Source organism: Trachemys scripta, chromosome 4, assembly GCF_013100865.1.
Source record: "Trachemys scripta elegans isolate TJP31775 chromosome 4, CAS_Tse_1.0, whole genome shotgun sequence".
Taxonomy (NCBI): Eukaryota; Metazoa; Chordata; order Testudines; family Emydidae; genus Trachemys; species Trachemys scripta.
In genome coordinates, this window is record NC_048301.1 from 22283536 (window position 1) to 22307457 (window position 23922).

At 41.6% G+C, this 23922-nt stretch overlaps 1 protein-coding gene across 3 annotated transcripts in view; it reads right to left on the bottom strand.

Annotated features, from left to right (window-relative positions):
- WDR20 (WD repeat domain 20) overlaps window positions 1-23682 on the bottom strand; it is a 65809-nt gene extending 42127 nt beyond the window's left edge. For 2 of the 3 annotated variants that reach the window (XM_034767943.1, XM_034767942.1), the window contains exon 1: window positions 23370-23676. In XM_034767943.1, coding sequence (XP_034623834.1) covers window positions 23370-23633 — 264 coding nt within the window. In that variant the 5' untranslated portion in view covers window positions 23634-23676. Of the gene's footprint in view, window positions 1-23369 lie in introns of all 3 variants that reach the window. The other variant, XM_034767944.1, reaches the window with a different exon arrangement.
- Window positions 23683-23922: the final 240 nt, after the last annotated feature.

A 23922-nucleotide genomic window follows, 5' to 3' on the forward strand; every position in this document is an offset into this window, starting at 1 on the left:
CGCCATGTGCAAGGGAGGAGGCGGGGCGGGGATTTGGGGAAGGGATTAGGATGGGGGTGGGGCAGGGGTGGAGTCGGGGCCAGGGGGCATGAGCACCCACCAGAGCCATGAGAAGTTGGCGCCTATGTTTCTGAGTGTAGCCTTCATTGATTTGAGATCTACCATACCATTCTCCCACTGGAAGGGAAAACCTATAATGGCAGCAGGCCAAAAAAAAAAAAAAACACAGTTTGGGAATAAGAACCATTCAAGAAATATATGTTTACTGATGAGGTTTTAAAGAAAGTCACACCAGAGAACTAGAGGAAGTCACTTAAGCACTTGGATTCAGAGACTGTTGAAGTGATAACTTCACTTTTAACAGCAGTAGCTTCTTCTGCTGGTGTAAAAAGAATATTTTCTTCCTTTGGACTAATTCATTCCAAATTGAGAAATCGTTTGGGACCTGAAAAAGCAGGAATGCTTGTTTTTCTTGTCCAGATTATGAACAAACAGGAAAATGAAGGTGAAGATGACTGAGTTAGCTGCAGAAGCCAATATTTAATTGTTGTTTAAAAAAAAAAAACTTAACTATTTTAGTTCAAAGCTTTGTTTTTGTTAAAATTGTTATTTTAAAAAACAAATGTTTAACTGAATTCAAAAATTCATCTGCTTGTTTTGTTAAAAAAATTATGTTTGCTGTTGAAGAAAAAAATCCAGGAATACATAGTAATGTTGTTTTAGTTTAATAAAAAAATTTAAATGTCTGTCTGGTGATGTTCTCCTCCTAATACAGCATGGCAAGAAAATCCTCCAAATATTAATGATTAACCTCTTGAATTGGAGATAGATCACCTCCCAATGACCTCATAAATATCTGTTTCAATTACCTTTGGAAAATGAAATAACCAATCATTCATTTTCTGAGATAGCTGTAAAACTAATCTGAAAAGTTTTCAAAAATAAATCAATTAAAAAATGTATTGTGTGTACCTTTTAAAAATGAAACCTACATCTGAGTTGTGAAGAATATGTATTAAGGTTATAACAACCAACAAGAATGCACTTTTACATACAAATCCATGATTAAATCAAACCTTCCTGACTAGTGATTTAAATCAAACCCACCCTGCAAGATACTAACAGTTTTGTGATTATCAAAACCAGATGTTTAATTCATTAAATGCAGAATCAGGATATGTTAGGTGTGCTGAAAGGTTCCTGCAAAATCATATAAAAACAGGGACTGTCCCAGTATTTCAAAATTAAGTGTTTCAGACCATTACATAGGCTTAGCTTGTTCATTTTTGACAAAACCAGTAAGATTAGAAAAAAAATGTTCAAGTTCTCAATAAAACTTGCATAAAAATTGTTATGCATCTCATTTTAGGTCCTGTATAAAAACCAGACGTGCTTTGAAAGCGAAGAGTCACTTTCAGAAGTATTTCAGTGTATAGCCTGCTGGATGAATAAGACAAAACTCATAATGGCTCTATCATTTAAGGCCAGAATCTTGGGCACAAATCTATACTTAGGCATAGGAGTAAGAATGGTTTCGTTTTCCAGGAGGATTGAAGCATCCATAGCCTCCACTGAAGTCAATAGGTATTCAACATTTCTGAAAAAAACTCAGACTATGTGCCTATTTTAGGCACCTAAAGTGAAGAGTCGTGGTTTATTTTTTAAATGTCTAAACATTAACAATTCTAAATATTTGTTTCAATTTCTATAAAAATTGGAACACATTTATCCAAAGCTCTGATCAGCCTTGCCAAATAGCAAGGGTACAAAATCAAAACCACATCTCCCCCCATAAACTGGAAGAGGCAAAAAACCACTCAGTGTATGCACACATCTACAAACCCTTGGCTTACCCTTTTTCTCCCCTTAAAAGCTAGAAAAAGAAAAAGAGCTTTGCAGAAGAACACGAAGGTTAACAAATTTGGCTTACTTCAAACCAGGAAAGGGGATGAAGGAGTGAAATTCTAAAGACCTTCACAGAAAAAGACTACCACCTTTTGCATTGTGAGCCAATGCTGACTGCACCTGTTGCAATATGGTAGAGTGGCAGTCTCAACTAGATCCAAAGCTATGTTTACAATAGACATTTTATCCTTTTTCAATTGAACCTTCTATAGAATCAGTTAAAGCACAAACTGTTCAATGAATCCGCATGGTTATAGCGCCATTCTAACCATATCAGGTCCAAAGTTCTCCAGACATCTATACCACATTTCCAGACATAGCTCAGTAAGCAGTGGATTCTGGGAGATTTTCAAAGATCCTTGGTGCACTGCAGCTGGCCTTGCAGAAAGAATAGGCTGTGTCTAGGCTTGGGAAGTTTTCCAAGGAATTTTTAAAAACCCCAACTGCATTATAACCAAAGAACTTGTTTCAGAGATGAAGTCAGCAGAGACTAGTTGACAGATACCTACCAATCTTTTCAGGATGTTTGTTTCTACATATTTAATGTAATACAATTAAAATAATTTTGCTTTCTCCCAGAAAAGTCTCAGCTCTAGTCAGCAGCCAATTCACATTAGTATTTCCATTGTTCCTAACACTAGTGAGAGATTTCCCAAGAACTGTCAGCATAGACCAGGCCAGTGTGCCCGGAAACAAATTATGTTTGGAGCCAACAAAGCCACTAGCTAGTTATAAACTCAGCCTGAAACTGTAGGGTAGACAGCGATTTAACACAGAAGTAGTAGAATTCTAAATTAAAGAGTTACAGTTCCCACTCCTCATTGTGAAAGTATGAGACCAAAGAGGTCTGGTGTCACCTAAACATCAAATGCACTAGATTATATAACAGCATTAATTGTTCATGCAATTGTATCAGACTATAATGTAGGGACACAAGTTGAGATGAATTGACAGTTTCAGTTTTGTTTCATACAAAAAAAAATCCAATATCCTCAGTTTTATCTCTTGAACTACTAAATAAACTACATATAGTAGCAAAGTTGTCTTACTCATAACTATAGCAGTTTCTACACTAAGATTGAAAGTTTCTTTTACACTCCCTGCCTCCTTTTTCACATGCTCCGAATTCTAAACCATTTGCCTTTTGGACTGATGTTTTTCCATGCCTAGGCTATGTCTACACTACCATGGTAAGTTAACCTAAGTTACGCTACTCCACCTATAATAACGTAGCTGGAGTCAACGTAGCTTAGGTCGACTTACTGTGGTCTCTACACTGCACTGGGTCAACAGGAGACGCTCTCCCACTGATTCCAGTACTCCACCAGGAACGAGAGGAGTAAGGCGAATCAACCGGAGAGTGCTCTGCCGTTGATTTAGCAGGTCTTCACTAAATCGAGCGCTGGTGCATCGATCACAGCAGCGTGATCCTGTGGTAGTGTAGACATGGCCTTAGTCTCTGCTTAAGTGATTTGATGGGAAGTCTGAAGAAAATGCCTGCAGTCTTTGAGTTACAAGGGAGCAAAGAGGGTTTTTGTTGTTGTTGTTTTTGCATAAACTAGCCCCAGTTTTTGCTGTAGCCACGTAAAAACACAGCTGAAGTAGGAAACAATCCAAATCAGAGCTGTATAGAGCAGGCAACAGTTTGTCAGGCTGAAATGAGAAGAAGGCACTACAATGGAATATTTACAGGTGTCAGCTGATGTTTGGAAGTATGAACTACGCTTACTAATACTGCTTACAATTAATCACATGTACAATTTAAATAGACTTGTGAGTATCATTCATCCATTATTTAAATCCTTGGAATGCACTGCAGTATGTTCCTTTACAATCTCCAATTAAGAAAGTATACCATTTCTGTGAGCCAATTAAGTGGATTCTGACAGATTTAGAAATTTTTTCCTAGACTACTCCACAGTAATTTGATCAATAAGCTTAAATGTAATTTTAAAGTTTGAACTGCATCTTAATTCTGTTCCCAGCTACCCAAAAGCCAGAAACTTAACATGGGTATTGCAGATTCTCCTCTCTGAAATAGAGGGTATTAATTCTCACCCTACTCTTATTCCCTACATTACACCCAACCCTTCAATGGATCCTTTAGTCTCCTCCTACTCCTGAAGTCATACCTTCTTTCATGCAACCCCCTACACTTATACCAGCCTCTCTTCCCATGGAAGAAGTGCCAGCCCTCTTAAAGTATTATGTAACAGTGAATAAGGTACTGTACAAACCAGATGAACTAGATTTATGGAAAATAAGTCAATACAAACATGCCAAATAGATCCCAGCTAAACCAAGTATTCTGATGTAGTTCTGCAAATATTCTTGACTAGTTAGTTCATTGGGTCAACAAAAGTGACATGAAAATGTTTTCAGAGGAATTAAACTACTTATTTTCACAACATTTTAAATTGGATCATCCTCCCCACATTAGTATGAGAGATTTACTGGTAACACAAGTAAAACTAGTGGGAAGTTACAACTACTGTTAAGATTTGCCAATGAATGCTGCCTTTGACAAGTTGCACTTCTCATTTAGACAAAGGCAGCTGAACTGCTTTTATATTGCCAAAAAATATGCAGCAGTTTGGAAATGGTATTTACTTTCAGCATGACAATCATCTATCCCATAGACTGAACGCCACCTGCCTATTTCACAAGGCATCTAGTCTATGAAGATCTCCTTCCCACACAAAAGTTACTTGACCTGTTGGACTAGTCCTCTCCTCTCAGCCACACCATTATCTTTGTACAGTCAATAGTTCTCTCTTTAGCTATCCTAACTCTCATACAACTTCTCCCTTTCATCTTCTCCTGTCATTCTCAAATTTTTCCAGTCTTCTCTTTTCAATGGCTTCTGCTCACCTTTGAAATCAACCCCATTGACTGAAGACCATCTGCCATCTTCTATGAAGATTACACACCACTGCATATTTTGTATTGTACAACTTGTGTCTTTTGTTAAGCTCATCATATAGTACCAAACACAGCATTATATTTAGCATAATTGTGCTAAACAACTGAATACATACAAATTTTCATTCCTGTGCTGTGCAAAGTTTAGTCCATAAACTAAGCCATTGCTAGTTACAAGACAGTTTATTTCTTCTCTAAAACTTTAGAAAAAGTCACATTTCGATGGGAAGTGAATATGCTGTTCTCTTTCTTGGGATACGAGGAAAAGGCGGCTTTATGAAACATATGAAAACTGCTACATGGGAGGTTAGCAGTATCAGGATGTTAGAGGTTTTCAATCCTTAAGAGACAGACTGGGTATGTATTGGAGACTACAAACAAGTAGAAGCCAACAGCTAAGTATAATGAGAAATTCATATGATTTCTCCCACCACCCCCCCAAAAAAGCAAAAAATAGGTTTTTTTTTAGTTACATATTACACAAAATTAAGATAATTTGTTAAACAATGTAAGCATGCTAGAACGCAATTTTGGTGTTAGACTTCTTCTGCTCTAATTTTAAAACTATCCAGATATTAGAAACACTCTGCTGGTCTGTAGTTCTTTAAAATATCTGTGACAAACAAAATTGCAGTTCATCTGAAATTTTTAAAATGTTAAGAAACTGAGCAGCCTAATGAATAAGAATATTTCCCTCTTTAAGGATATCCTGACATTTCAGAAAAAAGTAATTAAGCATTGTGTGTAATTAACGTTTTTAAAGCCATATTAATTCATTATATCAGCCAGCATAAACAAAGCTATACAGTTCACTAAAAATACATTCCAGTAGCCTCATACTAATGGGAATCTGCAAACTGACTGGAAGATCATATTCCTTTTCAAATCAGACCAATTTTAACTCCCCACAGTTGGAACTGAACTATGTATTTGCAGCACCGTATTATTGCCTAGGCCTAGGGCGGCAAATTTTCAGGGGCGGAAGCTCCCCTCCGCGCCCCGCTCCCCTGCTCCAGCTCACCTCTGCCTCCTCTGCAAGCACGCTGTGGCGTCCTGTTTCTCTCCCCGCCCAGCACTTGCGCCGCGAAACAGCTGTTTCGCGGGGCAGGGAGGGAGGGGGAATGCCACGCGCTGGGGGAAGAGGCGGGGCCGGGGGCGAGGATTTGGGGAAGAGATCCAATAGGAGAAGGGAGGGGGCGGAGTTGGGGTGGGGACTTTGGGGAGGAGGTTGGAATGGGGACAGGAAAAGGGCGGAGTCGGGGCAGGGCCAGGGCGGCAATTATTTCCCGACCTAGGGACGGCAAAATTATTAATCCGCCACTGTGTATTTGTACTGAAGAAATACCTAACAGCAATCAAAGATCAAGACCCCCATTGTACTAAGCACTGTACAGACATTCAGTAAAGACAGTCCCTGCCACAAAGAGCTCACAGTTTAGGTATAAAACTTTGAGATATGATTTTAAAAAAGGGAATACACAACAGAAATTTACCAGAAAAACCAGCACTCAAGATTTCAGTATCATCTGTTGCTATAATAAAATATAGCATTTTAAATCTGATAGTGTACATTTGATATTTGTGAGAGGGAAATTGTTACAAAGCAGTCAGCATAACTGCACCCTGTATTGCATCTGATGTTGCTATAGAAACTTATTTCACTGTAACAGTGCTTGATAATCACGTTATATTCTCTTCATTGCAAAGCTCAGTATGAGTCAATTTCTGATTGTAAATATGGATCTTTTCAGACTGTTAGGTCTTACTGGCTCACAGGAATACCAGGGAATTTTGGTGTTATCTTACACATACCCAACCCAAATAATTCCATCATGTTGTAGCATATTAAAAAAATACAAGTGTAAAAATCAGATTATTACTAATATTCTATAAACAAACTAATTCCCTGTTATTCTAGAAGTCTAAAACAGTCTGATGATAGTAGTTTGAATAAAATAAAGTATCTTCCAAGGAGGAGCCACTACTTCAATACCAAAAATAGGCTCAACTGGTTTATGCTTTTACTCCAAGCCTTATCTGGTCATAGTCAGAAAAGATGTAATACTGTACACTGCCAATTGCTGTATTGATGTTACTTCAAGCTTCTATCATTTTCCTTCCATGTCTCTCAAAAGGCTCCTAACATCCCTGTGTGGCAAGTAAATATTCTCATTTTACAAGCAGGAACCTGAGGCAGACAAAGAAACTACCTGCAAAAACATGTACTGAGGACCTGGCTGCAATACAAATTCATCCTGTAGAGTAGATGGGACTAACCATATCTGAGCTATGCTACCATGTTGGACAGACCAAGCACTTCATCTAAACTGGAAGCCTAAATCTTATTTTAGAAGTTCTAGGAGTAGAAGGCAGAAAGTCTCACTCAAGTACAATCCAGGTCTCCCAACATACAGAACTGTTACTTTACTTTCACCCAACATGTTTGTTACTTGTAATCAAAGCCAGAACTGCATTCAAGTTAAATAAGTTGTAAATTGCAAAGCATCAGACAAGAGCAGCAGAAAGCATAATTTTATATTTCTATTTACAAGATAACAAAAGATGGCACTGAAATTATTCCTCCCCCAATTGTTATGTACTTAGTGCCTAACAAATCCATTTGCCCACATTAATAAGCTGGAAGGTTTTCCTGGGAAATGTGGGGAGAGGCTAAACCAACATCTGCAAAATTAAAGCTTTAAAAATGAAGTTTAATCCTTCAAGAAAGTCTTCTGAATAAGAACTGCACATACACAAAGCAGTGTTGTCTTCCCAATTCTGCAAGCCAACTGCTCCAGTACCTCTGTGGCGTCTCATAGCTTTGCCAAACAGCAGCTGAGTGAAATTAATATCCAGCTCTTATCACATTTATCAGTAGCTATCAACGCATTTTACAAAGGGGGTAACGAACATTATCCCTATTTTACAGCTGGGAAAACAGAGCAGCTAAGTGACTTGCCCATGGTCACACAGGAAGTCTGTGGCAGAGAATGGAATTGAATGCAGGTCTCCCAAGTCCAATGCTAGTGCCCTAATCACCAAACCATCTTTCCTTTATACCAGCAAAAGCACTTTTATACCAGTATAATCATTTGCACTATGATTTTTGCCAGCACAGAAAGACTGCCAAAAAGAATCACACTCATAACCAACATTACTATGCCAGCAAAAGTTTCTAGTGTAGATTTAGGCCCAAGATCCTTCTCCTTCCAGCAATTAGGACATGGAGCTTAAAATCTGTCAAACACTAAATGTGGGATAATGCAAAAAACCAAACAAACAAAATAAAATTTTAAATGGAGCGCCAAAGCAAGACTAAGACAGCACATGAGTAGACACTAAAGTAGCCTCACCTTTTCCAGTACTTTATGAAGGCAGGGGACTAGACTTCTCAGAGCACTGACAGATCTCACTAGCGGCCTCCTTCACTCCACTTTACGATGATTTGTACTAAACCCTCTAACCAACTCAAGATTAGCAAGAAGCTATTATAAAGGAAGCAGTGTTCAAAGATCTCCAGCCAGAACTAAGGTTGACCTAATACCAGATACAAGGGTGGACGGACATGTGTTAATTAGAAGATATGTCTAGAAGCTTCTGGCATACATCATCAGGACTGGGAAAAGAACCTGTTAATTTTTTTTTTTTTAAACTAGGCAGAGGCCCCAGTTTTGCAACCCATGTTAGGAAAATGGATGTGAAAGACTTAACTCTTGTCTAACTCATCTGGGAAAGCTTCCTACTTGCCCCAGATAAGTGAATTTTTAACGCCTGCACCCACAAGTCACTACTTCAAACGAAGAGCCTTTTTAGCATACACATTTTGCTTCATCCGGGTATATGCAAATTTGTTCAAGAGTCAAAATTCAAGTTACCAAAAGCAGGTTAGCATAATATGCTAATTTGATGTGGATACAAATAGATGGTTTTTGCATCTGAATATAAGAAAAAAACATTTAGGGAAATTCTAGCTGTTTGTATTAAAGTCTCTTGTTGAGATAGAGAGCTAATACTAAACAATTACAGAATGGTAATTTCTTAAGTATTCATCTGACCCAGTGGTTCTCAAACCATGGGACACTTGTGGCCTAATCAGCACCCAGCTGTGGCCCATGTGACATCCTCAGGGCTGTAATTAGGGCGGGGCAGGAGGGGCACCTGCCCCAGCACAGAGCCAGTGGGGGGAGAATAGGGTGGCACAGGATCGGGCCCCGAAGCATCAGCAGGAGACCAGGATGCTCAGCTCCTCCCAACACCACAGGATCGCAAGTCCAGTAACCCTGGCTGGAGCAGGCTCCTCGGCACTAGGACCACAGTGGCAGGTGGGCAGGGCAGGCTGCACTGCTGAGCTACATGCAGCCAAGGGGGTACAGCTAATGCATGGGGGACACACTGGTGGCAGTCCCTGGATGAGAGTAGATATTGGGGCACAGTCCCTGGAGGGGGGGTTGAGTGCTGGGCGGCAGTCCCTGGGGCTCCACACCCATGCTCTTTGGGTGCTCACCCCAGCCGCACTGCCAAGAGCAGCACGGAAGTGAGGTGGCAGTACACCATACCATGCCACCCTTATAGTAAATTAATTTTAGCAGGTAATGTTTTGACTTATTTGGCTAATTTAAAATGCTCTTAGACATTTGCCAGTGTTGAAATGAAAGGTGCTATATTGATTTGAATTGTATTGTCGTCATATAACAAATACTGAACTTTTTTTGGGGGGTAGATGTACAAGTATATATAGTGTGTGGATGTGGCCTACATAACAGAGAGCTGCATAGGCAGCCCCCAATGATAAATAGGTTGAGAACCATTGATCTGACCCATATCACCTTTCGTAAGTAAGCATTAAAACTTAGTAGCGAGTGAGCAGTTGAATTCTACAGCCACACAATATTTACCGGTACCATACTAAAAACAAAACCCCTTTAAAAAGTTTATACAGATGTAAGACTACAAAGTAATATTTTGATACATGACATAATAAGGCTCCAGGCCACATCATACATGGAATAGGATTGACAGATACTCCATTGCTATAGAGTACCGCCATCTAACTTCAAACAGGTATTACCTACTTAAAAATCTGTATGCATCAATGCAGCTGCTAGAGCAATAAGTGGGAATGGTAAGTTAGCCTTACAACCTCACATGTGCTTTCACTCACCCCTACGCTCAGCATCATCGTCCTCTTCCCTAGAAGGTTTGAAAAAGTGTACACGATAGTTTGCTCAGGCTAGGGTACTCACCTGAAAGGTAAGAGACCCAGGATCCAGTCCCCTGTTCCAGTGAATTTTATAATTTATCTATTATCTACAGTGCAACAGTTTCAACAGGAGAGACTGAGAAAGCCCGATATCAGAATAGCTTATAGCCCAGTGTTTTGGACACTCCCTGAAGAGGTGGCAGATCTCTGTTCAAATCTTTCTCTCTCCTCAGGCAGAGGGGGACTTGGACCAGGGGTCTCCCACAATTCAGGTGAGAATCCTAAGCACTTGGCTAGAAGTTATGAGGGAGGATTTCCTCCCCTGGTCATTTTGTGTAAGCTCTGCTATAGGGACCCAATCCAGTAGGCAAAGTCTGAGTATACTTACTGGATTGGAACCCCACAGGCAAAGGAATGCACTGTGTTTCACTCTGGGGCTCAGCCATCCAAATGCCTGGCATGGGGCTGCAGCACACATGCTTAGAGGCTGAAACATAGGTGCCTATGGAACTTTTACTGGAAAAAAAATTAAGTGCTGAGCAAGTTTATGCATCTACAAAATTCAGGGGTAGCTGACCAGGGTTTTTGTGAATCCCAATGGGGCCTGATTCTTGAATATAACCTTTTCTGGCATGCACCTTTCGTTTTGTAAGTAACTTCCTACTTCAGTGCTTTGGCTCATCCCATCATCAAAAAAGGCTCCATGTACTCAAAAAATTCTAGAACTGCAAAATGAAGTCTTAGAAACGGTTAGTAAAATATAACAAATCCATCTATGTTCATTCTAATAAACGTCTGTCCTAATCTGAAAGAGGCAGTCTAGCAACACATGTAGAGCTGTAATACTCTGTTTAATTTATTTTTATAGTTAATAATTACCCTAGTAAACCAAGCTGTTAAACACAGTGGTTCTCAAACTTCTGTATTGGTGACCCCTTTCACACGGCAAGCCTCTGAGTGCGATCCCTCCTTATAAATTAAACTTTTTTTATATTTAACACTATTCTAAATGCTGGAGCTGACGCAGGGTTTGTGGTGGAGGCTGACAGCTCGTGACCCCCACGTAATAACCTCATGACCCCAAGAAGTCACAAACCCCAGTTCGAGAACCCCTGAAAGCATTCAGATCACTGTATTATGTAACTGAATACTTGCTCGAAACTTATGCATGAGGTCACAATAAAATTTTTAAAGTTATTTAGCACATCTTTAGAGGACTGGTGTCCATAATGCAAAAGTTAAGGCAAAATACTGGCAAAGTGAAAAAATGTATAGAAAAATGCAGTCACAAGGTCACATTTTCAGCTAGATAACTTACTGCAAAAGAGAGACTATACAAATGGTTTCAAACTAAAAGTTTAAAACTTAAGGTAACTCTCCTACATGCACCTGGACATTTAGAACCAGACTTTTACAATTCATGGGAATCTTGCTCAATAGATTACAAAGAACATGATTTATGAAAAATTAAGTCACATTTGTCATGGAAGTGAAAAAGATGGCGCTTTTGTTGTATTCATGGTTAAGGCTACAATTTAGTCACAGAGGTCACGGAAGTCACAGAATCCATGACTTCCAGTGACTTCTGTGACTTCAGCCTGTGGTGGTCAGAAGCTGAGGGGTACCCCCGCCGCCTCTGGAGGCACCTGCCGCCATGGGGGAACCCCCAAGCTGTGGGCAGCAGGGGTACTCCACAGCTCCCAGCTGCCGCAGCAGAACCCCCCAAGCTCCCGGTCACTGTGGCTAACAGGTGAGGTGGGGGCACCCCACAGCTCCCAGCCCCCATGGGCAAAGGGGGGACCCCCAGAGATGCAGGCAGCTGGGGTACCCCGCAGCTCCCAGCTGCTGCAGGTGGTTCCTAGCCCCTGCAGCAGTGTGGGGACCTGCAGATCCCCACTGGGGAGTCCTCTCTCCCCACCGTAGCCCCAGGGCCCGCACCTCCATCTGGAGTCATCACCCTGGACCCCACCCCAGAGTCTACACCCCAACCCTCTGTCCCAGCCCTAAGCCCCTCATCCCCAACCTCTCCCCCCCCAGCCCACGCCTCCAGCTGGAGCCCTCATATCCCCCCTGCACACCAACCCTCTGCCCCAGTCCTGAGCCCTCTCCCACACTCCAAACCCCTGGGCCCCACCCCCACCACATGAGTTTTATTATGTGCATCAATATGGAGGTGATGTGAGACACATCACCTCCATATTGGTGCACATAAAATTCATTCTGCACATGTGTGGGAAAAATTAGAGGGAACACTGCCCTATAGGCAATCTCAGTATTTTTAAATGTATTTTACTATGTCTCCTGTGCTTTTGATACCTTTCCACTCCTGCCTTCACTGCACTTTTTTTCTATCCTAAATGATCAATACTGTGTTTTCATTGTATATTCTTTCCTTTCTCTCCCCCTGCCCTTAACATTAACTCCCCCCCCCAATACATTTTTACCTCCTTCTTATTAAGCTTTCAGACCTGTGTTTTTACTTTATGCTCTTAGTCTTCCTCTCTCCCAACTACAGTTACACCCTGCCCCCTAGGATGAACAATAGTGGCTCCAATTACCCTGTACCTGGCTTCTCTCTCCTACAGAAAAAAGTAGTTGCATAAGGTGTTTTGCTCCCCTGCTCTCAACTCCTCTCTGGGAAAGAATACGGCAGTTCCCAGTCCCACTCAGGCCCCTACAGATTGCTACTAGCCCTGAATGAGCAGGTGTTTCTAATGAACTTGATTATAGCAAGTTATAGAGCTGTACTTTTGAGCTATACCTGTGGCTGAGTGCCCTCCACAGGAGGAGACAGGGAAAGTAGACTGTTGCTAGAAAAGTTATCAGTTGTTTATGGTTAGGGCCCTAACAAATCCACAGGCCATTTTGGTCAATTTCACGGTCATAGGATTTTAAAAATAGTAAATTTCATGATTTCAGCTATTTAAATCTGAAATTTCATTGTGTTGTAATTGCAGGAGTCCTGACCCAAAATGTTGTAGTGGGGGTTGCAGTACTGCTACCCTTACTTCTGCGCTGCTGGTGGGCAGCTGGAGAGCTGTGGCTCCTGGCCAGGAGTCCAGCTCTGAAGGTAGAACCGCCGCCAGCAGCAGCGCAGAAGTTGTGGTATGTAGAGCCCTATGTGGATACAAATGTATACCCGCGGATGTAGGGCTCTCCTAGGAACTGCAGCAGCAAAAGGAGCAAAACGTGGGGTCACCGCTCGCAGGAGCCAGTGCTCTACACCAGCAACTTCTCCGGCCTGGCTGTACCACCCCCAGCCCTGCCATGCAACTGTCTGCGGCTCCTGTCTGGCCACTTGCACACTATCGCAACCAGAGACAGATGCGATGAGCAGGGGGCAGTACAGCCATGCCAATGGAGCTGCCAGTGCAGGGTGCTGGTTCCTGGGAGCAACAGCCCAACGTTCTGCTCCTTTTGCCACTGCGGTTCCTAGGAGAGCCCTGCAGTTCCACGGATACTGATTTATATTCGCAGATATCTGCACCCACAGGTATAAATTTGTTTCCATGCAGAGTTCTAGTGGTATGGTATTGCCACTCTTACTTCTGTGCTGCTGCCTGCAGAGCTGGGCCCTCAGTAAACAGCTACCACTCTTTGGCCGCCCAGCTCTGAAGGCAGCAGCGCAGAAATAAGGGTAACACAGTATGGTATTACCTCTTACCTCTACGCTGCTGATGGGGAGGCGGGGCGGAGAAGGGGGGGGCGCTGCCTTCAGAGCTGGCTACCCGGCGAACAGCCACCACTCTCTGGCCACCCAGCTCTGAAGGCAGCGCAGAAGGAAGAATGGCAATACTGTGACCCCCCTAAAATAACCTTGAGACCCCCCTGCAACTCCCTTTTGGGTCAGGGCCCACAATTTGAGAAATGCTGGTCTCCCCCATGAAATCCATATAGTATACAATAAAAGCACACAAAAGACTAGATTTCACAGGGGGAGACCAGATTTCACTGTCTGTGAAGCCTTTTTCATGCCCATGAATTTGGTAGGGTCCTATTTATGGTCCTAGAGTTGTGGGGCAGGGCAGATCTGAAGTTATGCAGTTCTCCCAGCCTCTGATGCATCTTACCTTTGGCCCTTGTCCCGCTGGACTAGTTTGGCACCCCTCTATAGCAGTAAAACACTAACTTCATGTATAGTATGAATATACATAACCTTTCTGATTAAGAGTAGTGTTTATCTGGCTACTATGTACAGCTAGTGTTTTATAGAACTCTCTTTAAAAAAAAGATTTGAATTTATTGGGAAAACTTCAGTATGCACTAATCTTACACAGAAACGCAGAAAAACAAAACCAATTTTCTAAAGAATAAAAACCTGACCTTCAACACAATCTGACATTTAAAATTCCTTGTACTTTGATTTGTCTCTCACCATGGTTTCTAGTACAAGATAATAACTTAACAGATTTACTGAGTAAGAGTATTTCTTTATATTGTTTGTTGCAGGCCAAAGTGTCCTTAAGGCATTATTACATGAATTTAAAAATCCACAAATGACTCATGAAATTTTTTTTAAAGACATTCAGTATGTGGAGCCCTTATTAGCATCTTCTAGTGAAGAACTAGCAGTAATAACAGAACATTGATATAAAAGGACATCTAACTTCTCAAAGTTTTACAAAGTGAAACATGTCCCAAGAGACTCTCATAACTTGGTAGCTTAATGAAAGTGATCTCCTAATAGAAGTGGGTAAGAATTATGCTCTGTGTCTGGAGAATCTTCAGGGACATCGCCTCTTGCTTAATAAGGTAGGTCTATATTGTGCTGCACACAGTAAATTCCATGCAATTTGTACACTGCAGTACATTTTAAGAAGTTGACGCTCTTGTTCAGAATAGCATTTGGCATTATATTGTATCTTTTCATTCACCAGTGAACCCAAATACTTAAAATTAGACTTCAGTAAGCCAAGAACTGTGTGATGTGGCCCTTACTGAACTCTACAACATCATACAATCTCGAACATTAGGATTTACATTGTCAAGAAGACACACTGGTCAAGACAAAATGGTTAAGTCCAATTTGAAAAATGTCAGTCTAATTTTGACCTGGACAGTCAAAACCGAGACAGATTTGCAGAAAGTCTAGAAACTTGTACCTTTTAGGTTTGTAATTTAATTCCCTCTTAAACTGCTTTCTTGCATAATGAAAGTGTGAGTTATCGGAAAGAATGCTCTATGTCAATTACATTTCAACTGCACAGTAAATTCTGTTCTTCCACAACTTTTGTCCTATGTTACATCCCTAACCTATCTGCTCCTAAAACCATTTCTGCACAAGAATTTCAAGTCAGTATCTGTTTTCACTGTGTTGGCGATCATCCTAAACCATAACAAACAGTATAACTACAGTAATTGAGATACTTATGCAACATTTCAACAGATTTTAAAGTATTTCCAACATATACTTCCCAACCTTGAAACAGTTCTGAAGCTTGCCAATTGTTAATTTAAGCATTTTTAACATTTAACATGAACCCACTGTTTAAAAACCAACGAACCCCATTTAAAAAAAAAAATTTTACTGTAGATATGCTACGACAAAAGTCAGCTCAGAAGACTGAGTACACCTAACCCACACAAAAGATAGTTGGGGGTCACCAGTTTCAGAATTTTTGGGGTGATTGGTGTGTGTGTTGTGACAGATACAGCCATTTCCTGCAATGTCCTTGGAAGGCCTTACTTTATTAAGTTAATCTATTATGGTGGGGCAAAATTGTGTGTAACCTCTCGAGGGAGGAGATGTGAGACCTGGAAGTTCAAAAGACTATACAGAAAATGTGCCAGACAAGTATGGACTTTTGGGATAAGTAGTGTTAAGTGGACTTTCCGGGTAATAACTAAGGAGACATTAATGCAAATTACCCAACTCCGGTTATACAAAACCCCAGTCTTTTATAGTTACTCTCCCAGGGAGAGAACATAAGAACGGCCAAACTGGGCAGAGCAATAGTCCATCTAGCCCAGGATCCTGTCTTCCAACAGTGGCCAGTGCCAACTGCTTCAGAGGGAATGAACAAAACAGGGCAATTAGCAAGTGAACCATTCCCTTTTGTCTAATCCCAGCATCTGGCAGTCAAGAGGCTGAGGAACATCCAAAGCATAGGGTTGTGTCCCTGACTATGTTAGGTCCATCAATGGCTTCCATGAACTTATCCAATTCTTTTTTGAACCCAGTTATACTTTTGGCCTTCACATCTCCTCCTGGGAACATGTTCCACACGTTGACTCTGCGTTGTGTTAAGTACTTCCTTTTGTTTGTTTTAAACCTGTTGCCCATTAATTTCATTGGGTAACCCGGTCTGTTGATTACCTGTTACAGAAGGCCAAGATCAAAGGCCTGGCCAGTATAAAGAAATGGGTAATCTTCCCAGCCTCTGTTTTGGTTCTGAATTTAAGGCAGATAAACTTGTAACCACAGGGAAAACCCAGTTGTGGGTTCTGACGGTGCACTTCAGTCTCTCCTTTTCTCTTCTTGTGGCACATAATAGCCTAGTCTCCTGTAGGCTGTAATACTTTGGCCTCATTTCGGTTGTTGGGTTTAGTGTGCAAGTGTCTTGTGATATACAGGAAATCACACTAGATGATCTAATGGTCCCTACTGGCTTTAAACTCAATGACTAAAGACTAAAACCTACCAGAGCTCTAAGTCAAAGATGGGGGTTACCTTTGGTAAGCTTTCTAACATGCATGTAGGTTCTTTATTGATTTAAGATGTTTTCTCTAATGAATTTACCTTCGGAATAAATGTGCTAACTTAGAAGAAGCTGTGGGGTAACACAACTGTGGGCAATACATTGGTCATAGTCTTTAGAGAGAAAGCAAAGACTGTTTAGGCAATCCAACTTGCGGGGAATCACAGTGTAAATCAGGGAACCGTACAGCCTTAAAAACTCACATCAGAAGGGAGTGAGATGCAGAGCTCTACCCAGGAGAGGTGATGGCTGGGAGCTAGAAACCCTTATGCATGGTCCACCAACAGCAAGCACCCAGAAGAGGAAAAACTGGTGCAGTTACCTTGAAACTGTGACATGTTTGTTCAGAATACCCCGTAGCTCAGTAGTTAAGGCACTTGAGATGTGGGATACCCATTTTCAAATCCTTGCTCTACCTGATATGAAGCAGGGACTTGTACTCAGGTCTCCCCCATGCCAAGCGACTGCCCTAACCACCAGGCTATTGGGTATTCTGTGACAGATCTTAATCTCTCTTGTTGCAACTGCTCCACTTAGTATAATTAAATATTTATTGTGCCAAAGAGAGAGAGACAGATTCTTGGTGGTTAAGGCATTTACTGGGACATGGAAGACCCAAGTCAAATTCCTTCTCCAAATCAGGCAAAGCAAGATTTTGAAAAATCAGTCTTCCACATCGCAGGCATGTGCCCTGACTACTGACTATAAGGAGGTGGGGGAAGGGGTCTCTTCATGAGAAAGGGCTAATCTTGTTTAGGTGCCTGACTCCAGAAGGGGGTTCATGGCTGTGAACCCCAATCCAAGGCCTCCCTCTGGCCTTGAGTTAGGCACTTAATTTGCTTTGGATGGTAGGGTTTAGGCCATGCCACTCTCTAACATTTCCCACTGGCTAGTTTAGGCATCTGACAACTGAGCTTGCTGGTTTTTGTGAATCTTTTTCTTAGGCACCTTACTCTCCCCATTATTGTATAGGGAGAGTAACTCCGAGCTGAGGATTCCACTGAGCAGCAGGGTTAGGTGATGCAATGCCTAAGTCTAGCCTTTAAGGCCTAGCTAAATTCAGTTATAACTTGGTAATATGTACAAAGCCAGGAGAGTTCATCTATGATTAGATCATATATGGCATTAATTTCATTCACCTCTGACCTTGTAAACATGAACCGAACAACATTTCTATCAAAGAATGCCCTGTGGTCCACAAACAAGATGTATCTGATGGCAAGTCTCAGTTACCTGGTCTATACTTGAAAAATTATATCTTGCTTAGTCTTCCCATGCTCACCATAAAGGTACAAAGGAACTTGCCAATCCAACCAGAACCCACACATTATTTAACCCTTTGCCACACTACCATAGCAACCATTGAAAGGTCATAACTACTGCAGCAGCTAAGTTCACAAGTATGGACCTCCAGGAGAAACATCTTTTGGACAGAAATTTATTCTGAAGATTGAAACATACAACCCAGAGCACTCCCAAGTGAGCCTGAGATAGCACTCCCCACCAAAAGAGGGGATCACTCTCAAAACAACTCTGGACTTCACCTCCAGCAAAGCTTTCACCTTAACAGGAGATTGTTAAACATAACTAGCCTCACTCAGTCCAGAAGCTGAGGTGAAAACAAAAACCACAGGAACATACCAGCACTCCCAAGAATACTTAACTAGCCAAGTATTTCATTAAAATGGCCACACCTCATTGCATCACAACCCTAACTTCTCCTTACTAACATACAGTTTCACTCCCCTGTCCACTGGATCTAAATTTAAGACAAGGTTAGAATCTAAATTTAAGACAAGGTTAGAATCTACTAACAAGTTTTTTTGAGCTTTGGATTGTTGTAACGGGACAGAAAATACTGCATAAAAGCCTCATTACATCAAATAGCTGGCATATAACTCATCTGCTCTTCTCAAGTTTCCAGTATTTCATTCTTTCCTGCTACCTTCCTCAAGTTCACTTCTAAACATATTCTGATAGAGACTTTCAGTCTGGGGGGAAAAAATCCTTCAAACTGCCTTGGAGACTTTTCATAGCAAACAAGTAGGTTCTTCCAAACTTTCTCTATCTCAGAATTCCAAGCTTTTACATCATCTTAGACACTGGACCCAACTCCCGATTCTACCCTCAAGAAACCAGGTTAAGAAAGCATCACAGTGCCACAAGGAATACCAATCCTTACATAGGATTCATCTCTAAAGCAACACAAACAATTCAGTAGCCTGGTAAAGAGACTTACAACTAAAGATTAATTCACAAAACAGAAATGGCAGACAAATCTGATTTGGAACGTGGAAGCAGCCAGATAAAGAAAAGTAACCTAAAGGAATAAATACCCTTTAGGAATGTGATTTGGACTCATTCAGATTGGGATTTCAAAACATTTTAACTATTTCCAGGTTCTTCCACGGCTGAATTAAATATAGTACATACCAAAAGTTCATAACCTGCAGAAGTTCCCAGTGCAGACAGTTGTCATAGTTTCACAGTAATTGCATCTGTATGCCCCCTCCTTGGTCACTCAAGGGCACGCATTTAAAGTTTCCGGCTCCCAGCCATCACTTCTCTTGGGTGGAGACCTGCATCTCTCCCTCAAGACCAGAATTTTAAGGCTGCATGACTCCGTGCCTTACACTGGGATATCCCCAGCAAGCCAGTCACCTAATGGCCAGCACCTGTGCTTTGCGTTCTCTCTGAGGGCTATAAACAGTGTATTTCCAGCGGTTACAAGTTACCACACAGTTCTTTCTAAGCAAGCACCTTTATTCTTAAGGCAAAAGCATTACAGAGAAAACATTAAAATCAATAAGCGTGCCTATATGCACACTAAAAGCTTATCAGAAGTTATCCATCAGTCTTATGGGGCTCTGATAGGCCAAAGTCTTTTCAACTCTTCCGTAAGAGTTGAGGCTCTAGGACAGAAGATCCTATCCATTTGTTGGATCAGAAAGGCAGCCTTGAGTCAGTCTACATGTAGCCTTTTAAAGCCAAATATTCTTTGTTTTCCTCGTGTGTGGAAACTCACTTTGAACCAGTATATATGTACCTTTGCAGGGGATGGTACCTCTTTGGAGGTGTTTAAGGTGAATAAATCATATTGTAATCAAAGTTTTAGTTCCTGGAGGAGTTGTGCAACCCTCTCCCATGGAGTAGAGCACAGTCGCACATATGCTTGGCCCACAATAACATATAAACTTATTACGATATGTTCCCCTAAAGATAGTGTGTGCCGTTGCAATATCTGTTTACTTTGCTAGCTCTTTCATGGTTAAATAAAGCATGGTACATACTAAATAAAAGTTCTTTACCTGCAAAAGTTCCTACTGCAGGTAGTTACCTAAAACTGAGAAATAAGACCCAGCTTTTTCTTAAGATAATGGCAATTCCTTCTCTAACTTCAACAGGAACAGAAGCTAATGGAACAAGGCTTTTTAAAGACAGGCAGGAAGAGGTAATAAAATTAATTTCTTTTTAATCTAAGTTATACTTTAAAATACAAACCTGCATTTGCTGTAGTTAACATTTTAAAGTACCTGAACTATCATCACTAATCTAGCTAAATTGATCAGGAGAAAAAGTTTAAGTCAGGCTTACATAACACAAGCCAAACTACACACAAACAAAACCAAGCCTCGCTTCCAGGTGTAAATTCAGAGTGACACTGTTCACTAGCAGAAGCTAGACTACAGCTCAACCTGCTAAAACTGAGTTAAGGGTGTTTTCCTGCTATAGATGCAAGCTAAGTAGCCAAGTTTAATCAGTCTTAGCTAGCTAGTGTTGGCTAAATGTTCTCTAGTCTAGAGACAACTTTAGAAGCATGCTGTATGTGAAGTTTACAGCAGTTTATATTTATTCATTTTAAGGCAGTGTTTTACACTTCTAGTTTAATCTATCATTGAGTTCTCCTTCTTTCACCTATCTTATACACCGTATCAAGAAACAGTAGCAAATTTTATAACAAACGGCATTTCTCTTTAAGAAAATTATGTTAATCATTCTGACAGCTGTAACTGTCAGCAGACAATCTTCCCTATGCTGATGCCAATTTTCTACACAGACAAAGAGAACCAAAGCCATAGGCCCCAATCTACAGAATCACAGGCCATAATGATTTCAAGCTCATCAATATTTCTAGATACATTCATAATGAATACAATATTCCAAATGTATGGCTGATCAACTTCCCTAGTCTCTCATCTATAATATTTTCTTTAATTTGGATACATTTAATATATTTCAGCTGTTACTTTAAGGCTTTTTAAACTGAAGTTAGTAATTATGGTATTAAAAGTATCTGTTCTGAAGGTCAGTGATAAGATTGGATTGCTTTGCTTTGACCAACACAAATTCTATTCTAAACTTCTAGTATATTTTACTATATTATTTGAAGTAAGAATAGTATATTTAGAACATTTATAGTATGTCTCAAAACCCAAAACAAACATCCAACAGGTAAGTACAGTACGATTTTCAACTGCTGCTACGCCCACAAATACAAAGTTAAATACTGTTTTACTAAAGATATTGGAAAAGCTATTAGAAGAATGCAAATAAGACTTACAAGTTGTAAGTTGGCACTTAAAAATTCATCAGTTCCCTATTTTCATGGCATATTCTCAGCCTCTAGATTTTTCTTTACTTTAAGTGTGATAACAAATGACTAAAAAAGACTGGTAAGAGTCACATGTCCTGTAACCGGGCTGCATTAAGAGCTGCTCTAAATAAAACAGTTGCAGAAGTTTGCAATTATTCAGTACTGAAAACTAAGTCAAAGATGATAGACTCCTAGCAGTTACAAGGGTTGGAAGATGGACAGATTTTAACCATCATCTACACTGACTCCTATGTAGAAAAGGCCACTATGGATTATAAAATGGAAGTATTACAAATATTATTTGTTAACATGAGTAGACAGATAACTGTTCAATAACATCACTCTAAGTGCTTAAATACCAAATTAATATTTAAATTTAATTCACAATTACTTAAAACATCCCCAAATTATCAAGACTCATCACATGATTAACTTAAATTATGTAAATGTCAATTCAAATGTGTGTATGAAACAAATGCATACAATTAGACAACACAAGTTGGGTCTGTTCAGTTGTTAGTCATTACCAACTGATCCTTACTAGGCTTAACTCTCCTCAGCAATTAGCTAATGCTTACATTTTACATGAATTATCAAGCAAGAGAAAGAGTGGTTTGGACATTCATTCACCTGGAACTGTGTAAACCCAGGTCCAATTCCTTGCTATGCTACAAACTTCCCATGTGACCTTGGTCAGGTCAGTAAGTTTCTCTGTGCCTCAAATCCTATTTGTAAAGTGGGAATAACAACTCTTCCCTACATCTCAAGGTTGTCAGAGAATATATACATTAAATATTGTAAGGTGCTCACATACTTTAGTAATTGGGAGGGGGGGTTCATATGTACCCAAGATAAACAGATAATATCTCAATAAAACTTTGAGATTGGTTATGCCTATGCTTACATATATTAAAAGTAACATCTGTTCACTTGGTGATGCAAATTATCAGAATGCCTCACTAAACACCAGGAAGTAAGGCACCAAGTAGTACCAAAAAGTCAAAACAGCAATTACATATATTTATGTAGGTACAATTTGCCCATTAATATAGTATACTAGCCATTTAATGCATAAGCTATTAGACCTGCACCACCAAATATCATTCACAGGTTGGGAGCCTTATTTTGCATCAGTACTTCTCTCATGATAAAAGCTTTTGCTGTTATAATTAGAAATTTGAAGTCTCCGCCTTTAGAGGATTCAGCTCACTGTACTAGACACATCTGGAGACAGTCCTGGGGTTAGAGTCTAATGTTATAAAGTGTGAACTAATTTTTCACTCTAGGTGTGAAAATTTTTCTCCAAATAAGGTTAACCCTAATAATAATAACCCTAAAACCCCACCCTGTCAGAGATCTGGCAGCCCCATGCTAACACCAAACACTCCTCGGAGAGAGTCCCATAATCTTCAGCCTGTAGCAGCAGGTGAAACAGGCCCAGAGTTACTATGCCATTACCAAACCTGCCCAAACGAGCCAAAAGAAAGGGCTGCACAGGAACATACTTTAGCTACTGGTGATGACTCTCTGAGTTGTTTAACTTAACTAGTTTTTAAATGTAGCTTTATAAATGTGTGACTGGGCTTATAAAACAGAGTTGCCCACCACAGCAGGGGATTAGACTCGACAACCCAAGAAGTCACTTCCAGTCCTATATCCTTTAGGTAGCCCCCAACACTAGTCCTCCTCTCTCTCAGGGTTCTCCCCCTCCCCCCCCTTCCCCCTACCCCCCCCCCCCCCCACACACACACACACACGGTCCGACACCATGCAAGCCCCGTGGCTCTGTGAGCAGGTACAGTTCCCGGCCACAGACCGACTCCACCCAGGAGGGCCTCCACCCTTCGCCTAGAGGGATCCCGCCCCCCTGAAAAGTGCTGAGCTCACAGTAGGGCAAAGCCCACTCCCCTGGCCTGGCCTCCGGCTCCCCGGCCTTCGCAGGTAGGGCTCCCGGATCACACTGAAGCCAAGCAGCTCGCCCCTGGCACGCCCCTCGTGCTCCGAGCAGGTCGGGGCCCTGGTCTCTCCCGCCCCCCGGCTGCCCCGGTACCTTGCGGACCCCCTTGTAGATGTAGAAGTAGAGCTCCCGGCCCACATTGAAGCAGAGCCGGTCGCCGTTGCCGCTCTGGTCGTTGACGTTGACGAAGGAGACGCGGACTGGGTTGGAGCCCTGCGAGTTGAAGGGCACCCGGTTAGGCCGGCTGTACTCCGAGTGGCTCAGCAGCTTGTACAGCCCCTCCCGGGTGGTGAACTGGGTCTTAATCTCGTTCATCTCCTTCCCTCCTCCCTCCGCCGCCATCTTGGAAAGGAGCATTCATCCTGCCCCAGTGCCCGGATGTGCCCCCACTGCGCAGCCGCCACCGCTCGCTCCCTCTACCCGAGAGCGGCACGCAAAGGCCGTAAGGGGGAGGAGCGCCTCGCCTGTTTACTGCGCCTCTGCGCATGTGCCTGAAATCTGGGCGGCCCCTAGTGGGGGAGAGGGAGGAGCCTTCTCTTGGGAGAGGCAGGGCCAGGGCTGGCCCCCAGGCGAGCGAGCGAGTGGCGGTGCTGCTCCGGGGGGAGAGCGGGGCTCGCGCACCCAGTGCTTTTACAAGGGGTGGTCA